The 24,687-nt window shown below is 38.8% G+C and overlaps 2 protein-coding genes and 1 pseudogene across 7 annotated transcripts; 2 read left to right on the forward strand and 1 right to left on the reverse strand.

The window, feature by feature from the left end:
- Positions 1-52: 52 nt before the first annotated feature.
- Positions 53-7,612, reverse strand: mat1a (methionine adenosyltransferase 1A). 2 transcript variants are annotated; one of them, XM_082558226.1, is made up of 10 exons: positions 7,519-7,612; positions 5,925-6,002; positions 5,547-5,669; positions 5,342-5,454; positions 4,159-4,302; positions 3,837-3,962; positions 3,646-3,738; positions 3,374-3,556; positions 3,144-3,277; positions 53-1,343 (listed from the first exon to the last, which is right to left on the reverse strand). In XM_082558226.1, the coding sequence occupies exons 1-10, from the start codon at positions 7,583-7,585 to the stop codon at positions 1,241-1,243; spliced, it is 1,164 nt and encodes a 387-aa protein (XP_082414352.1). In that variant the 5' UTR covers positions 7,586-7,612; the 3' UTR covers positions 53-1,240. The 2 variants fall into 2 exon arrangements, with proteins under 2 accessions (XP_082414352.1, XP_082414353.1); XM_082558227.1 differs by lacking the exon at positions 7,519-7,612 and adding an exon at positions 6,198-7,487 and having other exon boundaries at positions 55-1,343.
- Positions 7,613-13,365: 5,753 nt separating this feature from the next.
- On the forward strand, positions 13,366-17,835 carry LOC309720961 (peroxiredoxin-like 2A; annotated as a pseudogene). Its single transcript, XR_014280732.1, has 6 exons — positions 13,366-13,456; positions 16,151-16,320; positions 16,702-16,793; positions 16,879-17,019; positions 17,117-17,281; positions 17,373-17,835. The product of XR_014280732.1 is annotated as a peroxiredoxin-like 2A (transcript).
- Positions 17,836-17,899: 64 nt separating this feature from the next.
- LOC309720959 (peroxiredoxin-like 2A) lies at positions 17,900-23,990 on the forward strand. 4 transcript variants are annotated; one of them, XM_082558231.1, is made up of 7 exons: positions 17,913-17,997; positions 19,652-19,894; positions 20,647-20,832; positions 21,275-21,366; positions 21,472-21,612; positions 22,943-23,107; positions 23,187-23,990. In XM_082558231.1, exons 2-7 carry the CDS (start codon positions 19,699-19,701, stop codon positions 23,280-23,282), a joined length of 876 nt encoding a protein of 291 aa, XP_082414357.1. In that variant the 5' UTR covers positions 17,913-17,997; positions 19,652-19,698; the 3' UTR covers positions 23,283-23,990. The 4 variants fall into 4 exon arrangements, with proteins under 4 accessions (XP_082414359.1, XP_082414357.1, XP_082414356.1 ...); XM_082558230.1 differs by lacking the exon at positions 17,913-17,997 and adding an exon at positions 19,119-19,338; XM_082558233.1 differs by lacking the exon at positions 19,652-19,894 and having other exon boundaries at positions 17,900-17,997.
- Positions 23,991-24,687: the final 697 nt, after the last annotated feature.

Raw genomic sequence — 24,687 nt, forward strand, 5'->3', positions numbered from 1 at the left:
ACAAAGAACCAGACAGCGGTTCTCTAATCTTTTTTTTTTATTGTTTAATTATTTACATTATCCAGTTTCATTGACAGAAGGTGACACTCATAGATAAGACATTAAACAGAGGAAAACTCCTATAACAAAACAGTGTCAGCTGTAGGTGAACTTACAGGTTTGGTACACTCGCCACCAAAACGTCCTGAAGCTCTACAGACTGTTTTTTGTTTCTCTCTTAAGACTTTCTTAATCCCATCAGAAGTGCTTCTCAAGGATCTAATTACATACTCTGTCATTAATAAATGCCAAAAAGCTGGGCCAAAATGAAATATTCTTAAAGGTACTTTTTAAAGAAGTGTGATATATGCTAGCGTGTGCTTCTAAAGTTGTAAAACACAGCAAATTTAAGACATCGGTGGTCCGCTAAATGCTAACGGATTCAGACTAAGATTCAGACTTCTAATTATTTGCTAAGTTGAGCCACATTTACAGCAGAAAGCCCGCAGGTACTAAAGAAAAAAAAAAGAAAGGCTGAAATAGCCGCAAGGCTATTTTACATTTTGACTTATAATTTATGCCTCCAGAGATCCGAACTTGACCTGTTATCTCACACAGTGGGAATGGTAGTAGTGCAAACAGCTTCCTGTGGCACGTTTACAACAGTTTTTTATAGTCATGACAATACGGTTTCTTAAGCCACGTTTTTGGTTGAGCAGTAGCTACACCTCTTACAATAATATGGCAGCCACTGAGGGAATACACATTTTGTAATAGCACCTTTTAAGAATAAAGCGCTGAACTTGTGTAAGTATACTGCCCCCCCCAACAGCTTTGAGGTAAAACACTGCTGCTAGTGATGTGGAGGTATTTATATTTTACTATTGTACTGTCCCTTTACTTTACTGACTTTGACTAGTGATTGTATGTGTATTTTTAAAGCACCGATACCTGGAGGTTATTTGGCCTCGGAAAGGACAGTGAAAAAAGATTAGTTACTGAGATGCCATCTGCAATGTCCCTCTCCTCACTGGGAGGATGTCCCTTCATATGTCTGCTGGCTACAACTGCTCACACGTATAACTACCTTCTCACATCTTGAAAGCTGACTTATCCCTCCCTAACTGTGGTTTCAGTTGTTTTGTTTTGTTTTTCTGTTAAAAAAGTGTTCAATCAGTTGCATTGGAGCTGGAAGTTGTAGTCCATGAAGAGGAGTCTTGTTCAGCATCCAGGTGGAGATCAGGACAGGCTGGTGGAGTATTTACAAGACAAGCTTTTTGGGCACTTCCCAAGAAAACTCCGGTCGGCCAAAGTGGCCGTAAGAGGCTGTCTGCTGGTAAATCGGCCTCTTCAGGTTCAGATCCCTAAGAAGAACACACAAGGGATGAGACATCGCTGGTGAGAAAGGACTGTGAAGATTTTGATCAAAACCATTTGAAGCCATAAATTCTTATACAGAGCAGAAAAAAACCATAAAGGTGAAACATGTTGTGCAATGAGCTGTAAGCACTGATTGTTTGCATGTCCTCTTGTGAGCTTGGAGTTTTTTGTTTGTATTTGGCATACATGGGTGGCAAAGTTTGTCTGTGTGTCAGAATGGCTTGTACTGCACTTTGGACCAACCTCCAACATTTATCGATTACAGAACTCTTAAACACTTGAACCAAAATGAAGTCATTGGTTATGCGGCTCTTAACAATTAAAGATTTTGGTAAATCAATTAAAAGTAGTTGGTATTGTTGAGTACGTTAAATTGGGTACTTTAAGTGCTTTAAGTTACTTAAAGTTACTGTGCTTTAAGTTACTTTCTGTTATATATATATACTGTTACAACGATGAATGTTCATATTAGTAAAACATCTCAAAACACAACTTTCTTCTTGTTTTGCTCTGTACTATATCAGTTAGAGTGGATGCTGTGTTCCTGTTGGAGGGGCAGCCAATCAAAAGAAAGAGGATGAACTAAAGGGCTGCACCAAAGCTTATTATCAAATAAATCATTATTTTTATATGTGAATCATGCAACGCTACATTAGTAGAGTGAAGATGGATAAAATAAACAAACAGCATAATAGATCCACTTTAAAATGAAATGCTCACCTATAACGCTGCATCTCAACAAGAACATTATAATAGAAAAGGGAAATCTAGGGCTAGGTTTAAATAGAGGGAAATTATCCTAAAAGGATCAGCTAAAAGTGGAAGAATCTAAATGTAAAAGGACAGCAAAAAGGATATCATATCTTTGAAGCCACCCGGCGGGTTATGTGTCCACCACGATTCCCTCTCCAATGGATAGTATTGAAAAAAAAGAAAAGAAAAGAGGAAGAATTTTCTGTATCTAACTATACTTCAACAATTTCAACTTTGATTTTTGGTGTGATTCTCTCTTAGTTTGCTTCTCTTTCCCCTCTTCCCCTGCCCCTCCCTGAGCCTGGTTCTGCTGGAGGTTTCTTCCTGTTGAAAGGGAGTTCTTCCTTCACCCTGTCGCCAAATGCTTGGTCATTGTTAGGGGTCTTTCTAATATTGTATGGTCTTTAACTTACAGAATAAAGGACCTTGAGGCAACTGTTGTTGTGAATTGGAGCTATATAAATAAAGTTGAACTGAAGTTTGAACTTAAATATTTACTTATATATTAAATTCATGTAAATGTTGCTGAACTGTACAATCAAAACTGCTCCCAACAATCATAGATGTTTACATCTGCGCTGTAACTGCAATAATTTAATCAACCGATTCGCACTACAACCTGGGTTTTCCTCTTATCTGTAGTTTATTTTATTTTATTTAATAACTGTACAGTACTCGTGTTTATAGTAACCATTGTCCTTGATGTAAATATGTAAAGAAAAAAAATTGTGTATGTTTCTGTTCTGTGTCCTGTGTACTGTTTGTTTGTATATGTGTCTTTCTGGCTGCTGTTACAACCAAATTTCCCCTTGTGGGACAATTAAAGGATTATTCTATTCTATTCTATTCTATTCTAAATTCATCAAGATATATGATGAATCTGATTTTTGATCAGTTATTTAATCCTCAAAATGCCAAAAATAGTTCCTAATTTTTTTTAACTCATATTTAGAAAGCAAGCAGAACATCTTCATGTTTGAGTAAATATTCATATTTAATCTTATGCAAACGTCATGTTTATGTGTTTTTACCTGACAATGACTCCTGGCCTGAGATCAAAGTTCTTGTTGACAATCTTGAGCAATTCTGACTCTGACTTCTGAGAGGACCCGTATGTGAACAAGGAGATGGAAAGAGGTTGGGCCACTCCGATCGCATAAGACACCTGGAACACACACAGAGATGTGGTTTGCATATTTGTACTGTACTCCAGTCATCTGTCATCTATGCACAGCTTTGGAGGGTTAAGCTGTAACTTCACCTGAACCAGAACTCTCCTGCACAGTTTGGCTTTAACCAGAGACTTGGCCACCCAGCGAGCAGCATAGGCAGCAGAGCGATCAACCTTTGAGAAATCTTTGCCAGAGAAAGCTCCGCCACCGTGAGCCCCCCAGCCACCGTATGTGTCTACAATAATCTTCCTTCCTGTTACACCAGCATCACCCTGTTTGCAAAAAAGGAAGAAGATGAGCAAAAACCAGTGATGACTTTCTAGTTTGCTTTATTATTTTTCCCCCAGTGTGTGATGATTACCTGTGGTCCTCCAATGACGAAGCGACCACTTGGCTGGAGATGGTAGACGGTTTTGCTGTCCAAATATTTTGCAGGGACCACGGATTTGATCACCTGACAGAAACAAGCCAGCATTAAAACCAAACATGTGACTTTATTTCCCACACGACACATTACACAGAGCCCAGTCAGGTGTGTTCATGAGGATCTACCATTTCCATTAGGACTCTCTGTTGTTCCTCCAGAGTGACGCCGTCATCGTGCTGGACAGAGATCACAATGGTGTGAACTCTCTTGGGGATCACAGCTCCATTCTTCTGGTCATAATGCACGGTCACCTGTGGGATTAACAAGAATTGGTACACTCACTGAAGCTGTAGTTAGCTGTTTTATGGTGCCTGTGACAACACAGCTTCAGACAGGTTATCAGATTTTCTAATGAAATATATCCAAGCTTGAAAGAAAAAGTTCCCAAACTGCTGTGGTGTTGTGTTTTGGGTAAGTAAAAAATGTGCACATGTTGCACGACCTCACCTGTGTTTTAGAGTCGGCACGCAGCCAGGGAACGATGCCATTGCGTCTAAGTTCAGACATCTTTTCATTGAGTTTGTGAGCTAAGACGATGGTGAGCGGCATGCACTCCTCCGTCTCGTCTGTGGCATAGCCGAACATCAGACCCTACAGAACGAGTCAGAAAATCAGTGAAGGCAAAACAAAGAAGTAAACAAGGAATATCAAAATACTGATATTCAGCATGCTCTTTTATCAGTAATATCTTCAGCACTTTCTATTATCATATGACACAAAATACATAAAATATAAGCTATGAAAAGAACAATAATGGCTAATGGTCATACAGGCATTTATAGAAGACAAAATAGAAGTAGATGTTGAAATGATAAAAACAAATATCAGGTAGATTATACCGTGTACGGTTATGGGACTTTATATATAATATAGTCAAATTACTCCATATTTCATTGGTTAGTCTTAAGCATGGGATAATTTTTTTCAGCCAGAAGTCTGTTATAGAAATAATGATCCTGAGCCGTGAGTTTGTCTCTTACTGAGGTATAATGCAGAGAAAGCATCAATTTAATCTAAACATGTTATTTCTTTATCTTTTGCCCAAACTATTAAGGATGATGATGGTGTTACTGATTAAACTACACTGATTCACTCAAGTACTGCACTCATATACAATTGTATAATTTAATAATTTCCTTTCTCTGCTGCATTATACTTCTACTCCACGACATACTGGACATATTTTTTATCATGCTTCAGATTACTTAAAGACTGTGAGCAATTTCATGAAAAGGAAGTTTCGCCTCTACACATCAAAGTTTTATCCTCAAATTTGTGACCCTTTAAAGAGCCACAAACACTTGGCTGGGGACCCTATTTACTATACTACAATACATTTATTTGCAAAAGTAACATAAACACTTATCGAATCTAATAATGATATATCAGTCACGAAGCACATTTTTCTGCCTTACAATCAGCTTGTAACATTTAGGATTTTAAATATTGGACTAGATAAAACTACTTTTTCCACCTCTACTGAACTGATAAACCTGAACACACCAACACTATTGCACCAGATCTCGTCTGTATTCTCTACTGTTGAAGTAAAGAGTCAAACAAACTGTGCTCGGTCAGGGTCACTCACTTGTCAAGCCAAAGTGACCCAGTGACACTGCTGTGGCCCTACCTGGTCTCCAGCTCCAATGTCTTCTTCTTTCCGGTCAACATGGACCCCCTGAGCAATGTCTGGACTCTGCTGCTCCAGGGCCACCAGCACATTACATGTCTTGTAGTCGAAACCTTCAGAAGGGAAGTGAATTGGATTGAGATGGTTAAGAGGGAAACGCTAAATACAGAGAACAGAAATAATGTCTATTTTTTTGTTTTCTCACCTTTCTCCGAGTTGTCGTAGCCGATGTGCTTGATGGTGTCCCTCACCACCCTCTGATAGTCCACGACGGCCCGAGATGTGATCTCTCCGCAGAGCAACACCATGCCAGTCTTACACACCGTCTCTGCCAATGCAAACTTTAATTACAAAGCTGTTTTGCCATCACCAGCAAGTTGTCCACACTGAAATACAATAAACAGTATCAACACTGCATACGACATAAAATCCAGGTGAAATTCAGACCAGTGGGTTAGTTGGCTTATACTCTGCCTTCATCATGTGGTCCCTTTTTTTGCTAAGACAAACTGATTCATTAGATTGTGCCTCTTCTTGGTTTTGCCATTTTTTTTAACGGAAAAAGAGACAAATTCTGGCTCACCACAGGCCACTTTGGCATCGGGATCCTGCTTCAGATGTGCATCCAGGACAGCATCACTGATCTGGTCACAAATCTTGTCTGTGGACACATAACAGGTAAAAAAATCAGATTCCGAAGATTTTTTTACAAATGCATTGAAAAAAACGACATATTGCATTTTAAATTGCACGCTTAGCCTAACACTAATAATAGAAGATGTCAATTTTGTAATTTATATGAAAGCATGAAAGGTTACATCCTAATATTTCACATAGCAGTAGTTGAATGTTTTACTTTAGCATGGCAGCAGGGCAATGCCTCACTATACATCCCATTCATCTGTCTGTGTCGTCCTGCTGAAGCAATGCAGGAGACCGGTTACATCAGAAAGCCCATCAGCATCTGACTACTCTGCTGGTGAAACAGGTGCATCTTAGGAAAAGCCACTAAAATAGCCACTATCTGTGGGAACAGCCCAGACTTTGAGTTGTGTTATCAAATTCAAAAGTGTGTACTGCAATGTTCTGCCAAGGCCACCCAACTCTGTTACTGAACAAACAGTAGAAGTAAAACTTCAAACCTGTGAAGTTTATCATTAAAATTGGCTTCAGGAGTGCTACGTGCTTCCAAAATGAAATTATTTTTTTTTTTAAAGAACCTCCTTAAATGATAAATACAGGGACACCATGATGTGTGACACATGGATCTACATCACTTGCTGTTTCAGAGGACAGTTTGAAAGGGATTTTGAATTCAGGCGCATTGGTATTACCTTTTGTATGCTTCATCCTCTCATAAGCACTTTGTCAGATTAGCATACTTTTACTTCAGAACTACATTAATATAGATCCAGATTAAAAGAGCAGTTTTACTTTTTAATTATTTTATTTATTTAATTTTTTAACAGTCGGCATTTATGTGATACTGCCCCTGTCTGTGAAGCTGCACAACTCTTACTCATTATCGATTTAGCACATGGGACTTTGAAAGGTTACATATTTGTGAAAGGATTACAAAACACATTGACGGGGCACCGTGGGGTTTAAAGGCAACATGGAGGACAGAGTTCTTTACTTGTACTACTACAAGTTAAGCAAGGTTTGTGTGGAACATCTGGGAGTCATTTTACTGAGTATTTGATATAATTTAACTAGATTAAAGTATAACATAGTCAAACTAATTTTACCACATTGTCACTTCTTATCTTATTGTGTACTTGAGACATTGTTCTTGAAGAGCATTTTGCGTGTCTTTAGATCTCTTCTTTTGCACACTACATTAAACGTGTGTGTCTGCCCTCTTCTTGGACATTTTTTAAGCATGTAACTGTGCACCAGTCAGACACACATTTGCTTCCAGCTGCCTACAAGTGAGAGTGAAGGCCACTAAACACATGTTGCTGTGAATGGAATACCATCCATGCCTGGCGGGTAAACACGCAGCACTGTGGAGTTACTTTGGACATAGTGTCCAGCTTGCATCAAGTTTATTTATATGCATGCTATTTCTGCAAGATAACACTGCATTTTCAATGGAAGTGTTGAGCTTATAATTGAATGCATTAAAATTTAATGTCACTGTAGCAGAGGTGGCTAGACTTTGTAAAAAGACTCACCTGGATGTCCCTCTCCAACGGACTCTGAAGTGAACATGAAAGAACCTTCTTCCAGATGATCACTCATTTTTTCTGTGGGGTAAGGTTATTCAATTTCCAGTGCAGAGAAATCCTAAGGTGGCTTTATATTCCTACTGGCGTTCTTTACCAGAAAGATAAAAGAAAGGGAGGCCAACAGCCCTGCAGCCAAAGCGTAATCTGTCCTGCAAACTTCACATCTGTGTCCACATGGCCCAATATATATGGCTAAGGGGACACACATGCATTCTGTAACTCATTTACACACACACACACACACACACACACACACACACACACACACACACACACACGAATCCATGGGACAGTCCATTCCAGGGGGAGTGGATGATGGGAGGGAATTTCAGCTCAAACTGCTTGTTAACCCTTTGTAAACATTGTAATGTTCAATAGTGTGTTTTCAGTCTCCACCTGCTCTGACTGCTCTGCTTCAGGGCGGGACGTTTCCGTGTCCAAGCAGAAACATCTTTGAGAAGGAGTTCCCCTACCCCCCACAACACACAGGTGGGACAGCCAAGTTAGGGTAGCCTATGGACAGAGAGAGAAAGGTAGCTGCTGTTAGCAGGAAAATGATGCAATTACTTGTGTTTACATCATTCAAGTAAATCAGTTTACACTGCTGTGGTGAAAAGACACAAAAAATTACTAGAAAGGACTTATGAATAAGAGAAACTTTAAAAGTTACACAGTAAAACTAAATCAACAAATAAAATAGAAAAAAATCAATCTGTGGTTTCAAAAATATGGAAATAAATTAAAAACAGAACACTGTACTACATTTTAATGTTTCCTTTTACAGTGTAGTTCATTATTTGGTGTACTGACCAAAATGATTTTCTATTCATTCATTTGAATTTGATACGTTTTCCTGATTTTACATTTTATTAAACTGCAGCTGGAAATTGACCAACATTTCTTCGAATACACTTGAGCTGCTTATGAATTTTATACTTCTTTTTTATACTTCTTTATACTCTACTCGGTGCTATTAAACATTGTTACTGCTCAAATATTTTCAAGCTTACGATTCATTTCATCATGTAGACATTTGCCAGTAGTTTAATAACTACAAATACCAACCACAAAAATGTACCATATAAAGGCACATTTGATTTAAAGGGCACAAAACAGTCACCTTCATCATAAGTGTCCTATTTATAACATCTGATTTTAATTATTAGTGCAATTCAAATAGAAATCAAATTAAAGGGAAAATTAAGGTTAAAAAATACTGCCTCAAAACTCCACTCCACTACATGAGCAAACATACCTGTTTTTTTATGACTGTATTCTCTAATTGAAATCTCCAAGTCCCAATAAAGTCACAACTTTAAAGAAAAAACACTCTAAAAGCAAAAGACATTTTAAAAAGAATAAATACGTGAAATTTGTACTTTGGTTCAGATCTATATAATTAGTTTATTTCATTGCCAATAATTAGGTTTAGAGAAGACAGTCACCTGTTGCCTGAATGCACTTTTCCATCCAAGTCCCAGCCTGGGGCTCTTGTCTTTGTATACAACTGCAGAAAATATCAAACCCTGTCCGGAGAGAAGATCAAATAAATGAAGATCTGTCTCTTAGATACCTAATGACCTTCTCGTGATTCACCGTGTCTGTGTTTTTGCAAAATATTAGGAGCTATAAAGGGATGCTTAGGAAAAGATCCTCACTATCATATAAATACAAACACAATACATGCTTGAAGAAACATTAACATACAGAAAAATGGCTCTGACTCAGTTTCTTGTCCCATTAAATGCAACAAGAGTGCAGTGGGCCAATCCTTTTTCTCTACGTCTTTCCATCATCTGGCTCTAATTTCACTCAGTGTTGAGTTGGCCTTGAGAAATGAGATGAGAATTTTAACTAGCTTCCTGTAGTGAATAAAATACCACTCTTCCTGACAGCTTTGGGACTTTTAAAGCAGATTTGATGTATGTATTATGCATTGTGGAACTTATTGCTGAAAACAAGAGCTTTGCAATAATAATCGGCTTGATGAAATTAGTGAAAACAACTGATAATCAGGAATGCACACAAGAGAGGAATTTGGAATTTTTAGGAAATACAGGAGGGTAGGCGAAAATGAGAAACAGCTGTGTTGACTTACAAATAAATACCACTCACATAAGTAGCATGCTCACCGAACCTGAAATCTGCACAGCTATCTAGCTAAGATATCTGAACTATCTATTATATAGTTTATAGTTAAAATATTTAAAGGTAATATAAATTAGCATAGTGCAGCTAGAAAATTTTACAAAGGGGGCAAAGGAGGGACAAGAGGTCTTGGCAGGGTGGCACATATGTCTTCAGCGAAGTATGTGAAAATCCCCTATATGTAAATAGAGTCAACAAAATATCTACGAAACATTTATTGTATCGTTATCATAGAGAAAAATATAAATAGTAGATTAACATAATGGACAAAGAGTTAATAGCTTAAGATTGTTAGCTAAGATATTAAAAGCGATAAAAGTACTGTTTTTAACTGATGTACTGTTAAATATTAAGCCAAAGGTAAAAGCAAAAACAAGAAATATAAAAAACAAACAGTCAAACAACCTCCCACTCCCACCCCTGGCTAATTAGAGATATTTAGCTAAAAGTAATGTTGTAATATAAATGTAAAGGAAAAAAAATTAGTAGTGATAACAATAATTAGATGAAACCATTATCAGGCAATCTGAAATTATTAAAATACTTGATAGCCAAAGAAAACAGCTAACAGTTAACAACGATATCGTAACTGTTAAGAAACAGCTAAAAATTTAGACATTTAGCTAAAATCATAGATAGTAAAAAAACAAAACAAAAACAAAACCCTTTGTTTATGGCTAAATCATTTGTTTTTCAACTCTAATTCATCATATAAGCTGAAAACCTTAAACAGTTGACAAATGCATCAATAGCTGATCTTAAATAGTTAATTTGAAATAGTAGGCACGTGTTAATTATATATACTTAGCTGAAAGCAACAGTTAAAATGTCACTAGCAATGCACAGTTAGCTAATATTTAGCTAAAAAATCGCCTAATATTCAAACATAAATTAGCTTAGTGCTAACTGAAACATTTTTCAATTGTAGAAATTAGCCAGAAATAATTTATCTACCTGTGTTGTTTTAGTAATAATTACATGAAAAACAATGAAACCTAATTTGACATTACAAATAAAAAATGGATAACCTAAATTCCTAGTTGAAAGAGTGAACTGTATACATGAAATGCAAAATAACAGCAATCAAACTATTTTTATGGATTGATCTAAAATACCTAATTTCCTTTGTACATTGCTATCTCAGATTTTAAAGCATGACTTAGCAAATATGTTGGGCAATAACAACATAGTAGGAGATTGTTAGTAGACACGCCTTATTTACTCATGTCTCCTGCTGTAAAAAATAAAACCAGTCAGAACCTGGTTAGATTTAGAGTGTACTGAGTGTCCTACCACAGGGACACTGCGCTACCTTCAAAATCTAATAATAAGCTATCTAATAGGAGACAGAGGTCAGAGGGGATTTAACATAACAAAACGTGAACTACATCAAACCAGAGAAGATGTGAAAGTCCTGTTTGATGCCAAAGAAAGTGGAGAACCACTCTGGTGTCATAACTGATTGACCTCTGGATCATACACCCCTGTATGTTTTGGTCTAAAAATGCTCAACACAAGCGCATGTTGCTGTGTGTACATGTGAACTCACAAAAAGAGAGTATTTGTTAATGATTGACTGAGAAAAATGGGTCAAAAGAAGGACTTGACAGGCTCAGAAAAGTAAAAAATAGTGAGATATCTTGCAGAGGGATGCAGCAGTCTCAACATTGCAAAGCTTCTGAAGCGTGATCATCGAACAATCAAGCGTTTCATTCAAAATAGTCAACAGGGTCGCAAGAAGCGTGTGGAAAAACCAAGGCGCAAAATAACTGCCCATGAACTGAGAAAAGTCAAGCGTGCAGCTGCCAAGATGCCACTTGCCACCAGTTTGGCCATATTTCAGAGCTGCAACATCACTGGAGTGCCCAAAAGCACAAGGTGTGCAATACTCAGAGACATGGCCAAGGTAAGAAAGGCTGAAAGACGACCACCACTGAACAAGACACACAAGCTGAAACGTCAAGACTGGGCCAAGAAATATCTCAAGACTGGTTTTTCTAAGGTTTTATGGACTGATGAAATGAGAGTGAGTCTTGATGGGCCAGATGGATGGGCCCGTGGCTGGATTGGTAAAGGGCAGAGAGCTCCAGTCCGACTCAGACGCCAGCAAGGTGGAGGTGGAGTACTGGTTTGGGCTGGTATCATCAAAGATGAGCTTGTGGGGCCTTTTCGGGTTGAGGATGGAGTCAAGCTCAACTCCCAGTCCTACTGCCAGTTTCTGGAAGACACCTTCTTCAAGCAGTGGTACAGGAAGAAGTCTGCATCCTTCAAGAAAAACATGATTTTCATGCAGGACAATGCTCCATCACACGCGTCCAAGTACTCCACAGCGTGGCTGGCAAGAAAGGGTATAAAAGAAGAAAAACTAATGACATGGCCTCCTTGTTCACCTGATCTGAACCCCATTGAGAACCTGTGGTCCATCATCAAATGTGAGATTTACAAGGAGGGAAAACAGTACTCCTCTCTGAACAGTGTCTGGGAGGCTGTGGTTGCTGCTGCACGCAATGTTGATGGTGAACAGATCAAAACACTGACAGAATCCATGGATGGCAGGCTTTTGAGTGTCCTTGCAAAGAAAGGTGGCTATATTGGTCGCTGATTTGTTTTTGTTTTGTTTTTGAATGTCAGAAATGTATATTTGTGAATGTGGAGATGTTATACTGGTTTCACTGGTAAAAATAAATAATTGAAATGGGTATATATTTGTTTTTGTTAAGTTGCCCAATAATTATGCACAGTAATAGTCACCTGCACACACAGATATCCCCCTAAAATAGCTAAAACTAAAAACAAACTAAAAACTACTTCCAAAAACATTCAGCTTTGATATTACTGAGTTTTTTGGGTTCATTGAGAACATGGTTGTTGTTCAATAATAAAATTATTCCTCAAAAATACAACTTGCCTAATAATTCTACAATCCCTGTAGTGGGGACCACTCTGAGTTCTTAAACTGATTATCATATTAATCCAAGCTAATTAGAAATTATTAGTATAAGCTCCATTCATTGAAGATTATCGTTACTATTTTGTTTCTATAAAGAAACTCCATGTAGAGCTGTCTTATTTATTTTTCTTCTATTTAATTGATGTGGAAGAACATTTGGGTATACACTAAAATGTGCCATGTAACCATGAATTGTTTGATATCTTCTAATTAGTCATTGTGTGTTTGAAATTTACCGAAGACACACACACTAGATAGGGTCTAAAGTTCAAATCCTCTTGAACTTTCAGCTACTAAGAGCCTGTCGGAAAATGAAAAGCACAAAAGATAGTAGACTTATGAACTTTGTATTTCTACAAGGGAGCTTTCCAGTGTATTTAAACCTTCACGTATTTTGAACATTAATTACCAAGTTCCATTTCTTTTTAATCGTCATTTAAGCTGCAATATTTCCCAATGTTGCCCCTCCAATCCGAAAGCACTTTGACAAGATCAAGCCACGTGACAGTGTAACCTCCTCCTGTTTGATTGGCTACCTGAAAGTGTGTCTTTTAAAGCCGGGTCATGGTTTCTGGGTCACCTCGGGGCTTGAGGGTCAGTCAGACTCAAACTTGACAGAACAAGATATGTTAAGCGAACCCCGAGGGCCTCAGAGGGAGTGGGTGTTAACACCTGTTTGTCTTTCCTCAGGTTCAAGGACATGCAGTTTACCTCTGCAGCTCACCTCTCCACAACCTGAGCTCATCTAGTCACCAACCAGTTTCATCTGGATGGCAGTGAGAGCAGGCAGGAAAAGTCGGATTTCTCCTGGCTTGGACTTTTATTGCACAGTTGAGAGATTGCAGAGGGTTTAGTGTGTGCCCTACAACTTGTTATATAAGCAGCAGCAGTCAGTAAACAGCAGATAATGCACACAGTTTGTCACCAGATTTAATTTACTATATGCTCAGATACATAGTGATTTCTTATCAAAAGTTTGTGGTTTTGCAGACTTTTACTACCTACTGGCTTGTTGTTTGTAGTCATCTGAATTATTGGCTTGAAAATCCTTTCATATCAAAAATATGATTATTACAATTTGCTCACAATTTTAACAAATAAAGAAAGCAAATCTATCTCCACCATCAAGGTACCAGGCACAGATTACAATTGCTATCATTCTCACTCTCCTTCTTTAACTACAGATTTAGCTCGCTGATTGGCTTCACGAGTGCAATAAGAACGTAACATGTCAACCAATGTAAATGAGCAACAACACCACACAGGAGGTGGGGCGCAGTTCTTCAGCTTTGATTGGCTGTCTGTCCCACACACTCCCAGCAGCACTGGTCCCACACAACAGTGTTCTACATTTGTTTATATGTTTGCATTTGTGTGTTAGTGTGACGGGAACACCAGCAGGGAAACAAAGCCAAGACGTCACTTGAACCTCACAGATGAGTTTTACACAATGGTTAAAGCACATTAAATCATCACAAATGGATGAGTTTTTTCTAATATAAACGAAAACAAAAACAGGTCATCTGTTACGTTACCAAGTAAACGACCTATAATCATTTACAGCAACAAAAAGATGCCTCTGGGCAGATTAACCCAGCACATGGCTGAGCCAGAGGGAGTGCAGCAGCTGGGCTGGTGGAGAGTCACCCTGCCCTATCTGTACTCCAGCCCATTTGGGACTCTCAGCACATTCCTCTGTGAAGCTGACACCAATGAGTGAAATATTACCCTCAATACCACTCTAGCAATCCACTTTCCACATAGAAATCATGGAGCAAGGCATGATATTCGTTTGACTTGCCTCTGTGTAATTAAATCTTTCCTCAGTATCTTCTATCTTCAGTCCTTTGGCTTGTTGAAAAAGAGTACTACCACCAGTTTTTCTAACATTAATAGCAATGCCCTCAATATCAGGAAATATCCACCTGCAAAACCACTACATTAAAACGATTATTTATTTACTGGCCCACTCTATTTTACTGCATTATTAGGTAATAAAGTAGTAAACTGCAATGTCATTGTAATGGGAATGCTGATTTTAAGCATATATCAGTTGTTTTATTGCTACAGATAGGGACAAGCAGAAAAGGATACAAGGTTAGAAATAAACTAATGGGCAGCATTTAGCTTTTCAAGAAAAATTAGTTTACAAAAAAATAAGTCAAAATCAAGGTCAAATGTGAGAATTTGACTGATTTTGCATTTCAAATAGATTAAAATTTGTAATTTCATTAATCTGATTTAGGGAAAACAACAACCATTATGCTCATGATACTCAAATATATCTGACACTGAAACCAGACACCAACTCCTTAACCTGTAGTTTATCTGAGGTTAAATCTGGGCTTTCACAAAATTTCCAATTTAACAAAAATAAAACAGAAATTTCAGCAGATCATTGCACTCAACGGCAGACAGTTACACTTTGCATTAGTCCTTCACAACAAATCTAAAAAGTACAAAAAAAAAAAAAAGCTGAACAAAACAAAATCATCAAATCAGTTCTCAAAGAGAGTGTTTTTCAATAAAAACGTTTAAGTAAAGTTAAAACATTTCTTTTTAACAATGTTTTTCTAACACCCAGAATGAATTAATGAAATTCGTTATATGTGGAACTGAGCAAAACCTGAATATCACAACTGCAGATGGCTCAACATGTCTAATAGACTAATGTGTGGTACACAGAGGCATGTTTAATCAATTCTTGACTTGGCTATAACTGGAAAACTGATTAAAATGTGGGATTGATGAATGAGCAAAACAATAATAAACAATGCTATTTGTATCATGGAAGTCAGCTACTGCAGACTTTGTAATGTCGTTAACCTCCTGCAGGTGTCAGTGTTGGTCTCAGCCGATCACAAGAGATGTCCAGTTACTTTCAGCTTGTTTTGCTGGCAAGTAATGAAGAATCACAGAAAAGTGCAACATCCATAAGCAACCTCTGAGTTCATGTCTAGTTTTATTTATTAATGTTAGCAGCTTAATTGTAATTAGAACAACATAACTCATTAAATAAATATCCAAAAATGCTGTTGCACCACCGAGTCTGCATTGCTGCTTGATAAGCTGTCTGTGCTGCACCATGCTGAACCTGGTACTGAGAATTCAGCTCATCGTAATCCCTGTTTAACAGCAGATTTTGAGGAATTCCTTGCATGTTTTCTTCATATGAGTAAGGATTTGACTGTGATTGGGCTGATCTGAGGGTTGAGAGATTACCAGGCTGCTTGAAAACATAAGATTTCTCCACATTTCTCCGTGCAGCACAGCCTGGTAAGAGTTACTTTACAGATTCTAGTTCAGTTAAGTGCTTATACATTATTAATGACACTATTTTATGTTGTTTAGTTTGGTGACATTCAGAGGGACTGTCCCATGAAAAGACTTTGAGATCATCTTGATTCCCAGCTTGCATGAGCGTGCGATAAAGACGGAAACATATCTGAAAGTTAATCTTTGTGCTTGCTTTCTGTGCAGGTCTTCATAGAGCCAGTTTAGGACCATGGTGACTGTTACCACTGTCCTGAAGGCAGTGAGTCTGTTTGTTGCAGAGGTCATAAGCTCCATTACAGACTGGTTCCAGACCAAACCAGTCTGGGCCGACCTAAAAATATTGGAGGACACAGAGCTGAAGACAACTGGAGGGGGTAAGTCAAAGAACAGTATTAAAATTATAACAACTTAGAGATCTGAACATTTGAAATGCAAATTGTATTTTTTATTTGTGGTGGGAAAAAGTATATATATATATGTGTGTGTGTGTGTGTGTGTGTGTGTGTGTGTGTGTGTGTGTGTGTATTAACACAGGAACTTGTCTGCAAGACTGATAAACGGAGAGAGTAATTAAATTATGTGAAAAATTGTAAATTTGTAAAATTATCCAACACCATTCAAACTTTCATTAACATTTAGAGGAGAGAAGATTTTTAAGACACATAAATATGGTTCATTTTAAGGATGTGAGTTCTCTTTCTTTAAGGGAAACTCAGTGGCATTTAGATTCAGAAATGCTCTGCTGTCTCTTTTAGTCCATGAGAGACACAAGGCCAAAACCCTGTGGGAGAAGACTGGAGCTGTAGTCATGGTCGTACGCCGACCCGGATGATTACTGTGCAGAGAGGTATGAAGTGAGATACCCATGTGTGTAAAAAGAACTGCTTATCTTTCACTCATGCTTTTGATTCTTTCTTTCCTTGTCCCTCTAGGAGGCTGCTGAGCTGTCCTCTCTGAACTCCCAGCTGCAGGACCTTGAAGTTCCCCTCATTGCGGTGGTGAAAGAAAACCTCGGCAAGGAGCTGGACTGCTTCAAGAAATACTTTTTGGGGAAAGTCTACGTGGATCAGAAGGTCTTATGTTGCTCCTCTATGCAATGTTTTGGGATATTCAAAGAAAAAAGGAAGGTTTCATAATTAAAGCCAATAAGCTTTATATTCACTCTCACAGAAAAACTTCTATGGCCCACAAGTGAGGTGGATGTGTCTCTCCATGTTTCTGCGCATCGGTGTGTGGAGGAACATCTGGAGGGCCTACAGGAGGGGCTTCTGGGGAAACCTAAGAGGTGAAGGACTAGTGCTGGGAGGAGTCTTTGTCATTGGGCCAGGAGATCAGGTAGAGCACAAGTGAAGTTTGAAAAAATACCTTATCGCAAGTGTATCTGGATATTTTCATTGGTTATGATTGATTATATTTCTTCTCCCAGGGTATTCTACTGGAGCACCGGGAGAAGGAATTTGGGGATAAAGTGAATATGCTGGCAGTGCTCAGAGCAGCCCGCAAAATGCGAGAAGACATGAAAGGATAGATGCCAGAATTATTATTAGCTTGTGTGATAGTGATAGATAACATGTTCCTAAAAGCATGTCCTCTAGCAAATAAGAATGAACAAGCTGAGATGTCATGCGATGTGGTTAAAATGTGACACTTTAAATGTGTAATGACTCAATGTCTGGTTATATGAGCTCGACTGTGTAATGATGTTTTGTGTGTTTTTAATGATGGGTTGTTTCTAAACTAATAAAGACAGAACAGCTCTGATCCCAAAGCGCACAAAACCAACACCTTAATCTGGGCCTAATATGATGAAAATTTAATGTAAACTGCATCCCTAGTAGTTAACAATAAAACGATACATCAGCGATGCTCATAGAGAGCCCGCACATTTACCTGTTTCTCAGTCTTGCTTTGACTTTTCTCAATTACGTCAAACGATATTAAATCTTGCTCGATTAGTTTCCCCTGCGCTTAGAATCGGTTAGTACGCCTGCGCAAAAGTCCGAAGACAAGCCGTTTAGTGAGAGGCGTTACTGGTGGCTAAATTGATTTTGGTAAGTGTGTATTTTTTGAAAAACTACTTCATTATCTTTGTCACGGTGACATTTTCGGAGCAAGCACGGATGCATTGGCAGGCACGGCTGGCTCAGGTTGCAGACTCGGTATTCATTTTAGATGCTAATTTACGGGAGACGGTTTATCTATGAGGCGGCGACGCTGTGATAAACCACAGTAACTTCTCTGGACTTTGACAGTATCTTTCACGCAGTTGCAATCGTCCAGATAATCACACCTTTTCATTTACAGTTTTGAAGTTTGGTCTGCCTGGGCAGTTGTCATCGTAAACAAACATCTTACACAATTACCAGTATCAAGGTCATTATTTGTATCGTGTGATCTGTGGGCGACTGTTAGTTAGTTTTTGCCATCTCATCATCTGATTCACATGTATGCTAAATGTCAAAGGTAGAGGAACTATTAATGCGTTGACACATGGGTTTTTGAGACCTCTACATCATCAGTGTAATGGTTTTATTTTTCTTTTCTACGGTGGCCCTGAGAGGCCAAACGTACTGCAACTTAAAAAAACCCACCAGCAATAAGAATTTTTTTTTTATTTTTTTTTATTGAAAGAGTAGACAATACTAATGCCATACATCTACTCATAGCTGCTTTATACAAATCAGCTCATAATTACATTGAGTTATCAATTGTGATAATGAGTGACACGCTAGTTCTCCAGGTAAAAGTCACAGATTGAGCCACGAAAAGCTTATGAATACTTTAACACAAGTAAAAATAAAATAAAAAAGTTATTTTAATGTCGTAGCAGGTTACTTTTTTACTGTAGCTGTCAAATATTTTATTCAAACGTCTACTTTAGAAAAAGTATAAAGTTGCACGGTATTCTCATCGACATGCACTTGAGGTGTAAATGAGTTAAAGGACTCACTCTACAGCAAGATGACAGATGAAAGAAGTGAAAAGCAAAGCAAAAAAACGTTCAAATAAAGTGTAGATAAATCAACTAATTTACTTTATACCACAGGGTTTGTTGCGCTATCACCAGTGAAGCATTTTATTTTTTAGGAAACTTGTAATTTACTGGTCGTGCTCATTGTTTACATGTTTTGTGGAAGACTAGATTCTGATCAGCAGTCAGTGTTGACAGCTTTTTTTTTCTTTTTTTCACTTCTGGCTCTGCAGATGTAGAAAGTCAGACTCTTGTGTGCGTTGCACAGATGATTGGCTGCTGCGGTTATATTTTTTTGGTTCTTCATTTTCTGAGTAATAAGGAGTCAGAACTCAAATGCTTTTGGGTGATTGAGTTTTAAACCGGATGGGCTGAACCACAGGAGGGGACGCATTCACTCATTCTTTGGCAATGGAGACAAGTTAGTATTTTCTGATCTTACTTTAAAGTTGACTATATAGAAAAGCCAGATTTGACTCCCTCTGTGTAGCATGCTGTAAACTGGCAACAGTGTGAGCGTAACTGAAGCCTGGCGAACTTGTTTAACAGGTGGTAAAACCTGATAATTGGATCACAATGAAAGCAAAAGTTTGAAATTCTTTTCCTTTAAACTTGTCAAGTCGATCCTTGACTTTAGCTTTTGATAAAGGTGGATTATGCTGTTGTTTGTTTATGGCATTGCACTGCACTATGCTTTAACCTGCTTAGAAACGACTTGTGTTTCTGTCTTCCAGCGAAATCTTAAGAGTGTGTGTAGTCAGATCATCAGACTTTATCCACCATGCTGGCACTGTCCAGATGTTCCACAGCTTTGAGCTGGAGGCTTGCCCTCCGCTGTTCTGCCCTCTCCGTGAGGGGCTCTAACCCAGGCAGCCAGCCCTCCACCACAGCCAGGCCTCAGTTTCTAAGGACCCAGGCTGCCCCGTTTCACCAAAGTAAAGCCAAAGCCAGTCCAGACCCAAACAAGATCCTTTCAGGCAAGGACACATTTGACTGCTCCCTACACAGTTAGACAATCTCTGTCACAGCCCAGACTTCAGGTTTGTTCACCTGTGCATGGCGACTCTTTTTTTTTTTTTTTTCTTTCTTCCCACTTACCGTACACTGGAATGACTCCAGGTTGAAATGTTACAAAAACAAACAAGTTAAACGAGTCATTTAATAATTCAATTAACGTCAGATTGGAGTCCCATACGCACAGTTTACCAACCCTTCGGCAGTTAATCGATAAACCAGTTCTCAGAAAATAAAATTACAAAAAAAACCTAAAACAAACCATATTTAAAGATTTTCAGTTCTGGGAAATGGTGATAGATTATGTTTTAAATAATTAAAACAATAAAATAAGTAGTTGCAGCCTGATGTTATGCTGCGATATTTTCTAAAAGACACTGTCAACAAAAAACAAACTCTGCGGTTAGCTGTGCTTTATCGAGAAGCACATTTGCTCTAGTCGAAATTTGCCTGCAGATCTTTGTGTGTGAGGAATTTAATCGCATGGGTGAGTTTTAGATAAGAGTACAGTGGCAAAAACAAACGCACACTCACAGACTACAGTCTGCACCAGATTCAAATAAAATGGGCATGCTGAGCCTTGTTGAGATGCAATCTCAGTTGAGATGTGATGTCTGCACTAGCACTGTGAAATATTGTTCTAATAAAGAACAGTTAATGTCCCTTATGCTTATGTTTCTTCTTCTCAACATGCTTTTGCTTTTTTGTGTTGCAGTTTTGTCCTCTGCTTCTGGGCTGGAGGGCGAGCTCTTTGGAATGGGGATGTGGGCTGTGGGTCTGGGTGCCGTCGGAGCTGCGCTAACTGGGATCTTCCTGGCCAACACGGATCTGTGTCTTACTAAAGCTGCCAATGCAACGCTGCAGTACCTTGAAGATGCTGATCTGCACTCCACCACGGGTGGTAAGAAAGCGTTCTGATACGGTACAATATTGGAATGTACCAGACTAACAGCAGATGTAGTTAAGGCTATTAAAAGGAAATATAAAGTTACATAAGCACTAGAATCAGCCACATGTGGTTTCCTTTCCTCGTGCGCGTTTCGACACATTACACATGCAGCGAATGAGGTTTTGTGTAGTATGTAAAGTGAAGCCACTTTCTAGAATTTTCTGGCAGATTAAATCATTGTAAACTTTGGTCAAATTCCTATGCTGAGTATTTAATGAACATCGTGAAAGAGATGCACCATGTGACCGTGAACATTTTGTTGTTTTCTCTATCTTGCAAACTCTGTTAGATTCTTTTAACTGTGGCATTCGTAATCTTTGCGACTTGCGTTTAATCGCTAACGCGTGAGGTCAAAGATTTGATAAGAAATAGTTCAATGTGGGTTTGTCTGCAGATGAGAAAGTCATCAAAGCAAAGAGCCTGTGGGAGACGAATGGGGCTGTGGTCATGGCTGTAAGAAGACCTGGATGATTTTTGTGCAGAGAGGTGACGCCAAAAGTCTCTGTGAATGAACATTGTCTGTTTCCACTCAACTATAAGTGCATGTGATGAGATTGATTTTCTCTTTTTGGTATTTTTGTCTTGCTGCAGGAGGCCTCTGCGCTGTCCTCTCTGAAGCCCCAGCTGGAAGAGCTCGGGGTCCCTCTGGTTGCTGTTGTGAAAGAGGACATCGGCACAGAGATCCGGGACTTCAGACCGCACTTCGCTGGGGACATCTATATTGATGAACAGGTTAGCAGCTGTAGATAACAAGTGGGCATGCTCAGAAAAATTGTGAGAGTAATCTGAGAGTTCCTGGCTGAACTGAAAAACCTCTAGCATAGATTTCCGGTTTAGGCTTCAGCAGGAAATCACCATCGTAGCTACCTCGTAACTGAAACCGTATGGTGTACTGAAATGCATGTCGAGTCCTCCTGTGCATTTCAGGTGACTTTTTTGAATTTAATATATGAAAGAATAATAATAACTGCCATATCATCCAAAAAAAGTAATCATAGCATCAATATAAACACTCACAAATGTCACATTGCTGCAGGGTGATTGCTGAAATGATCGGAATTTAAATGAAGGAATGTACAAAGAAATGGGAAAACTTGAAGGACAAATATGTTTACCCCCGAGGAAAAAAAACAAATCAAAAAACCAACTGACCACAACAAAGAGTTAAGATGCAGGAGTGGAAAAAGTCGTCGCATCTTTTTGTTTTTATTGGCCGACACCGCATATGAAACAGGACACGGTCACACTGGCACGCAATGAACCAGAAAAAGCTTAAACGCTGGCAACAACGTTGGCCACTCACTTCACTTACATTGTAGGTTCTGCAGAGATTCACTGCAAACGTCTAAATCAACATGCTCATAGTCGTTATGATCACTTGGTTATGTTTATTTGCCATGATGGTAACATGAGTACTGTTATCTGTCAGTTATTAATGCTGATAAATTGTTTGGCTTTTAAATATTTACACCCACAACAGCAGGGGAGGCCTGTTTGAAAGGAAGGTAATCGTTCATGTGAAAGGCTGAATTCATCGCCGCTGAACTCTTTGGAGTTTTTTTTCTCAGCGATATCTTTTTCATTCTCGGCACGAGTGCGTCTCTAATGGTATCCACCACACACATTATCCACGCACGATCTAATCTGTCGCGTTTCATTAGCTCGCTGCTATTAAGCTTTTCAAGCATATATCTCCTCTTTGTCTTTCTGACATTGCCTCTGCTGCTTAAAAAGCTCTTAAATGCCCTCCTCCTTCCTCCTAATGGTTTTTCTAATGGGAGCTCTGTGAATAAATTAATCCTGACCAGCATCTTGTCTTAACTGCAAGGGGCCGTTTTACCGAATGTCCTGACAGAACCACAGTTACAAGTACCCCTGTCTTTTGTATGATCTTTAATCTCAAATCAAGCAGCAGTGCAGGGATTGCTTGTTGACAGTAAGAGTGTTGGGTCATGAGAACGCAGTGATAAATCAGTTTTAGAGTAGCAGTCAAATAATGCTACTGTAATTGCTGTACGCTGTGTATAAATGAGGCGGACTGAAACTAAAATGTGCATTGCAGAAACGTTTTTATGGCCCGGTGCAGAGAAGGATGGGAGGCCTGGGGTTCATTCGCCTGGGAGTGTGGCAGAACTTCAGGCGAGCCTGGAGGTCTGGGTACCAGGGCAACATGAATGGAGAGGGGTTTGTCCTCGGAGGGGTGTTTGTCATCGGACCAGCAGAACAGGTAGCTTCCACAGATTTGGCTCAGTGATGCTTCACAAAATTCGTCTCTATTTTTAAGCACATGTTTTGTTTTTTGGCAGGGCATCCTCCTGGAACACCGCGAGAAGGAGTTTGGCGATAAGGTGGACACGGCCGATGTTCTAGAGGCCGTTAAAAAAATTGTACCAGTGAAATAATTTTCGTAGCACGCTTTTATTAGATCACAACTTGAATAGCAAATTGAATATTTTTAACCTCATGCAGAGTTTCAGTCAAAATCGAATATAATTATTATTTCAGTAACGTTCTGGTATTTATGAAGTCCGTGTTGTTTAATATCATAAGATGCCGCTGACTTTTGCACATGTAATTTGCTGTTGGTTATGAAAATCAAGCCACCTACAAGCTAGATTCTTGACACGGGTATGAAAATGTTAGGGAATTAAAGGCATCACTTCCTTTTAGGTGCAGCAGCCATTTATTTAAGGTCACTTGAAAATGAAATGTTGACTCTGTGTAAAAGCTTAATTTGCTTCTACTGGTCAAGCTCTCAAACACTCTTTTGACATAACAAGAGCGTGCGGTCTGTGTGTGATAATGACAACTTCACTCTAAACTCTTGGTCGAGGGGAGCAAGTTTGATGCCTAAACACACACACACACACTGCTGCTGTCGTCATGTTGAGGACTGTTTGTGGTGCAGGCGTTGCTCGCTTTTGTATGACTGTGCGTATGAGAGAGAATTTTATGCATCTGCACATTTGCATACCAGCTGCAGAACAGTGAATAAAGAAGACCTCATCCAATATCTGTGCTTTTCTTTTTCTTTAAATGTAATTTGTATATTGGTTAAAACTTGGTCTAATAAAACAACTTGCACAGCTCTTATGAGAGTTTTCAGAGAACTTTAGTATTTTTTTGAGTTTTGAACATTTAAAACTTTATCCTTGAAAGCACAACAACAAAAACAAACCAAAAGAATTCCTCTGCATGAGTCTGGTTTTATTATGTTCTATCATTTCACCTTTAGACACAAAAAATACTCTTGTCAGGAACCTTGGTATTATTACATCAGTAAGGTCACCAGAACGGCTCTCTCCCTCTTGCAAGTATATCAAAGGTTAGAAAATTCTTATCTCAAATTTGCACCGAGAAACTGGTCCATGCTTTATTAAGCAGGTTATATTGTAATGGTCCATTTGCGGGACTCTCCATCAGTATGATGACTTCAACTGTTTCAAAATGCAACAGCCAAGATCCCTACAGGTACATGAAAATCTAACCATATTACCCCATTGAAGTGATAGCAGGATGAACCCATGTAATTTGGCAGGTTATTTTAACCATGTCTACATGATGAAATGCACTGAGCGATCAAAGATTTACATTAAACAGCAGTTGAATGGTGTACTTAATAAAGTGGCCAGTGTGTATAAATTCGAGGCAAAGTCCTTTACATATAGGAGCTACCACAAGGACAATTTACACACGCACACACTTGTGTATCTATAGCTCTCTATATGAAGCAGTAGTAATGCAGAGGAGCTTTTTACCACTAGGTAAGGCAAGCAACTGCTTGGGCCCCCAGGTCAGTGGGGTGGG

Source organism: Aulonocara stuartgranti (genome assembly GCF_965226115.1).
Source record: "Aulonocara stuartgranti genome assembly, chromosome: 13".
NCBI lineage: Eukaryota > Metazoa > Chordata > Actinopteri > Cichliformes > Cichlidae > Aulonocara > Aulonocara stuartgranti.

Bases quoted from the DNA above. Each gene is read 5' to 3' on its own strand.
- mat1a (XM_082558226.1), bottom strand. From the start codon at position 7,585: ATGAGTGATCATCTGGAAGAAGGTTCTTTCATGTTCACTTCAGAGTCC. The intron at 5,455-5,546 runs GTGAGAAAACAA...TCCCTTCTGAAG, and splicing joins CTACGACAACTCGGAGAAAG to GTTTCGACTACAAGACATGT. The intron at 3,963-4,158 runs GTGAGGTCGTGC...TTAATCCCACAG, and splicing joins GTGCCGACTCTAAAACACAG to GTGACCGTGCATTATGACCA.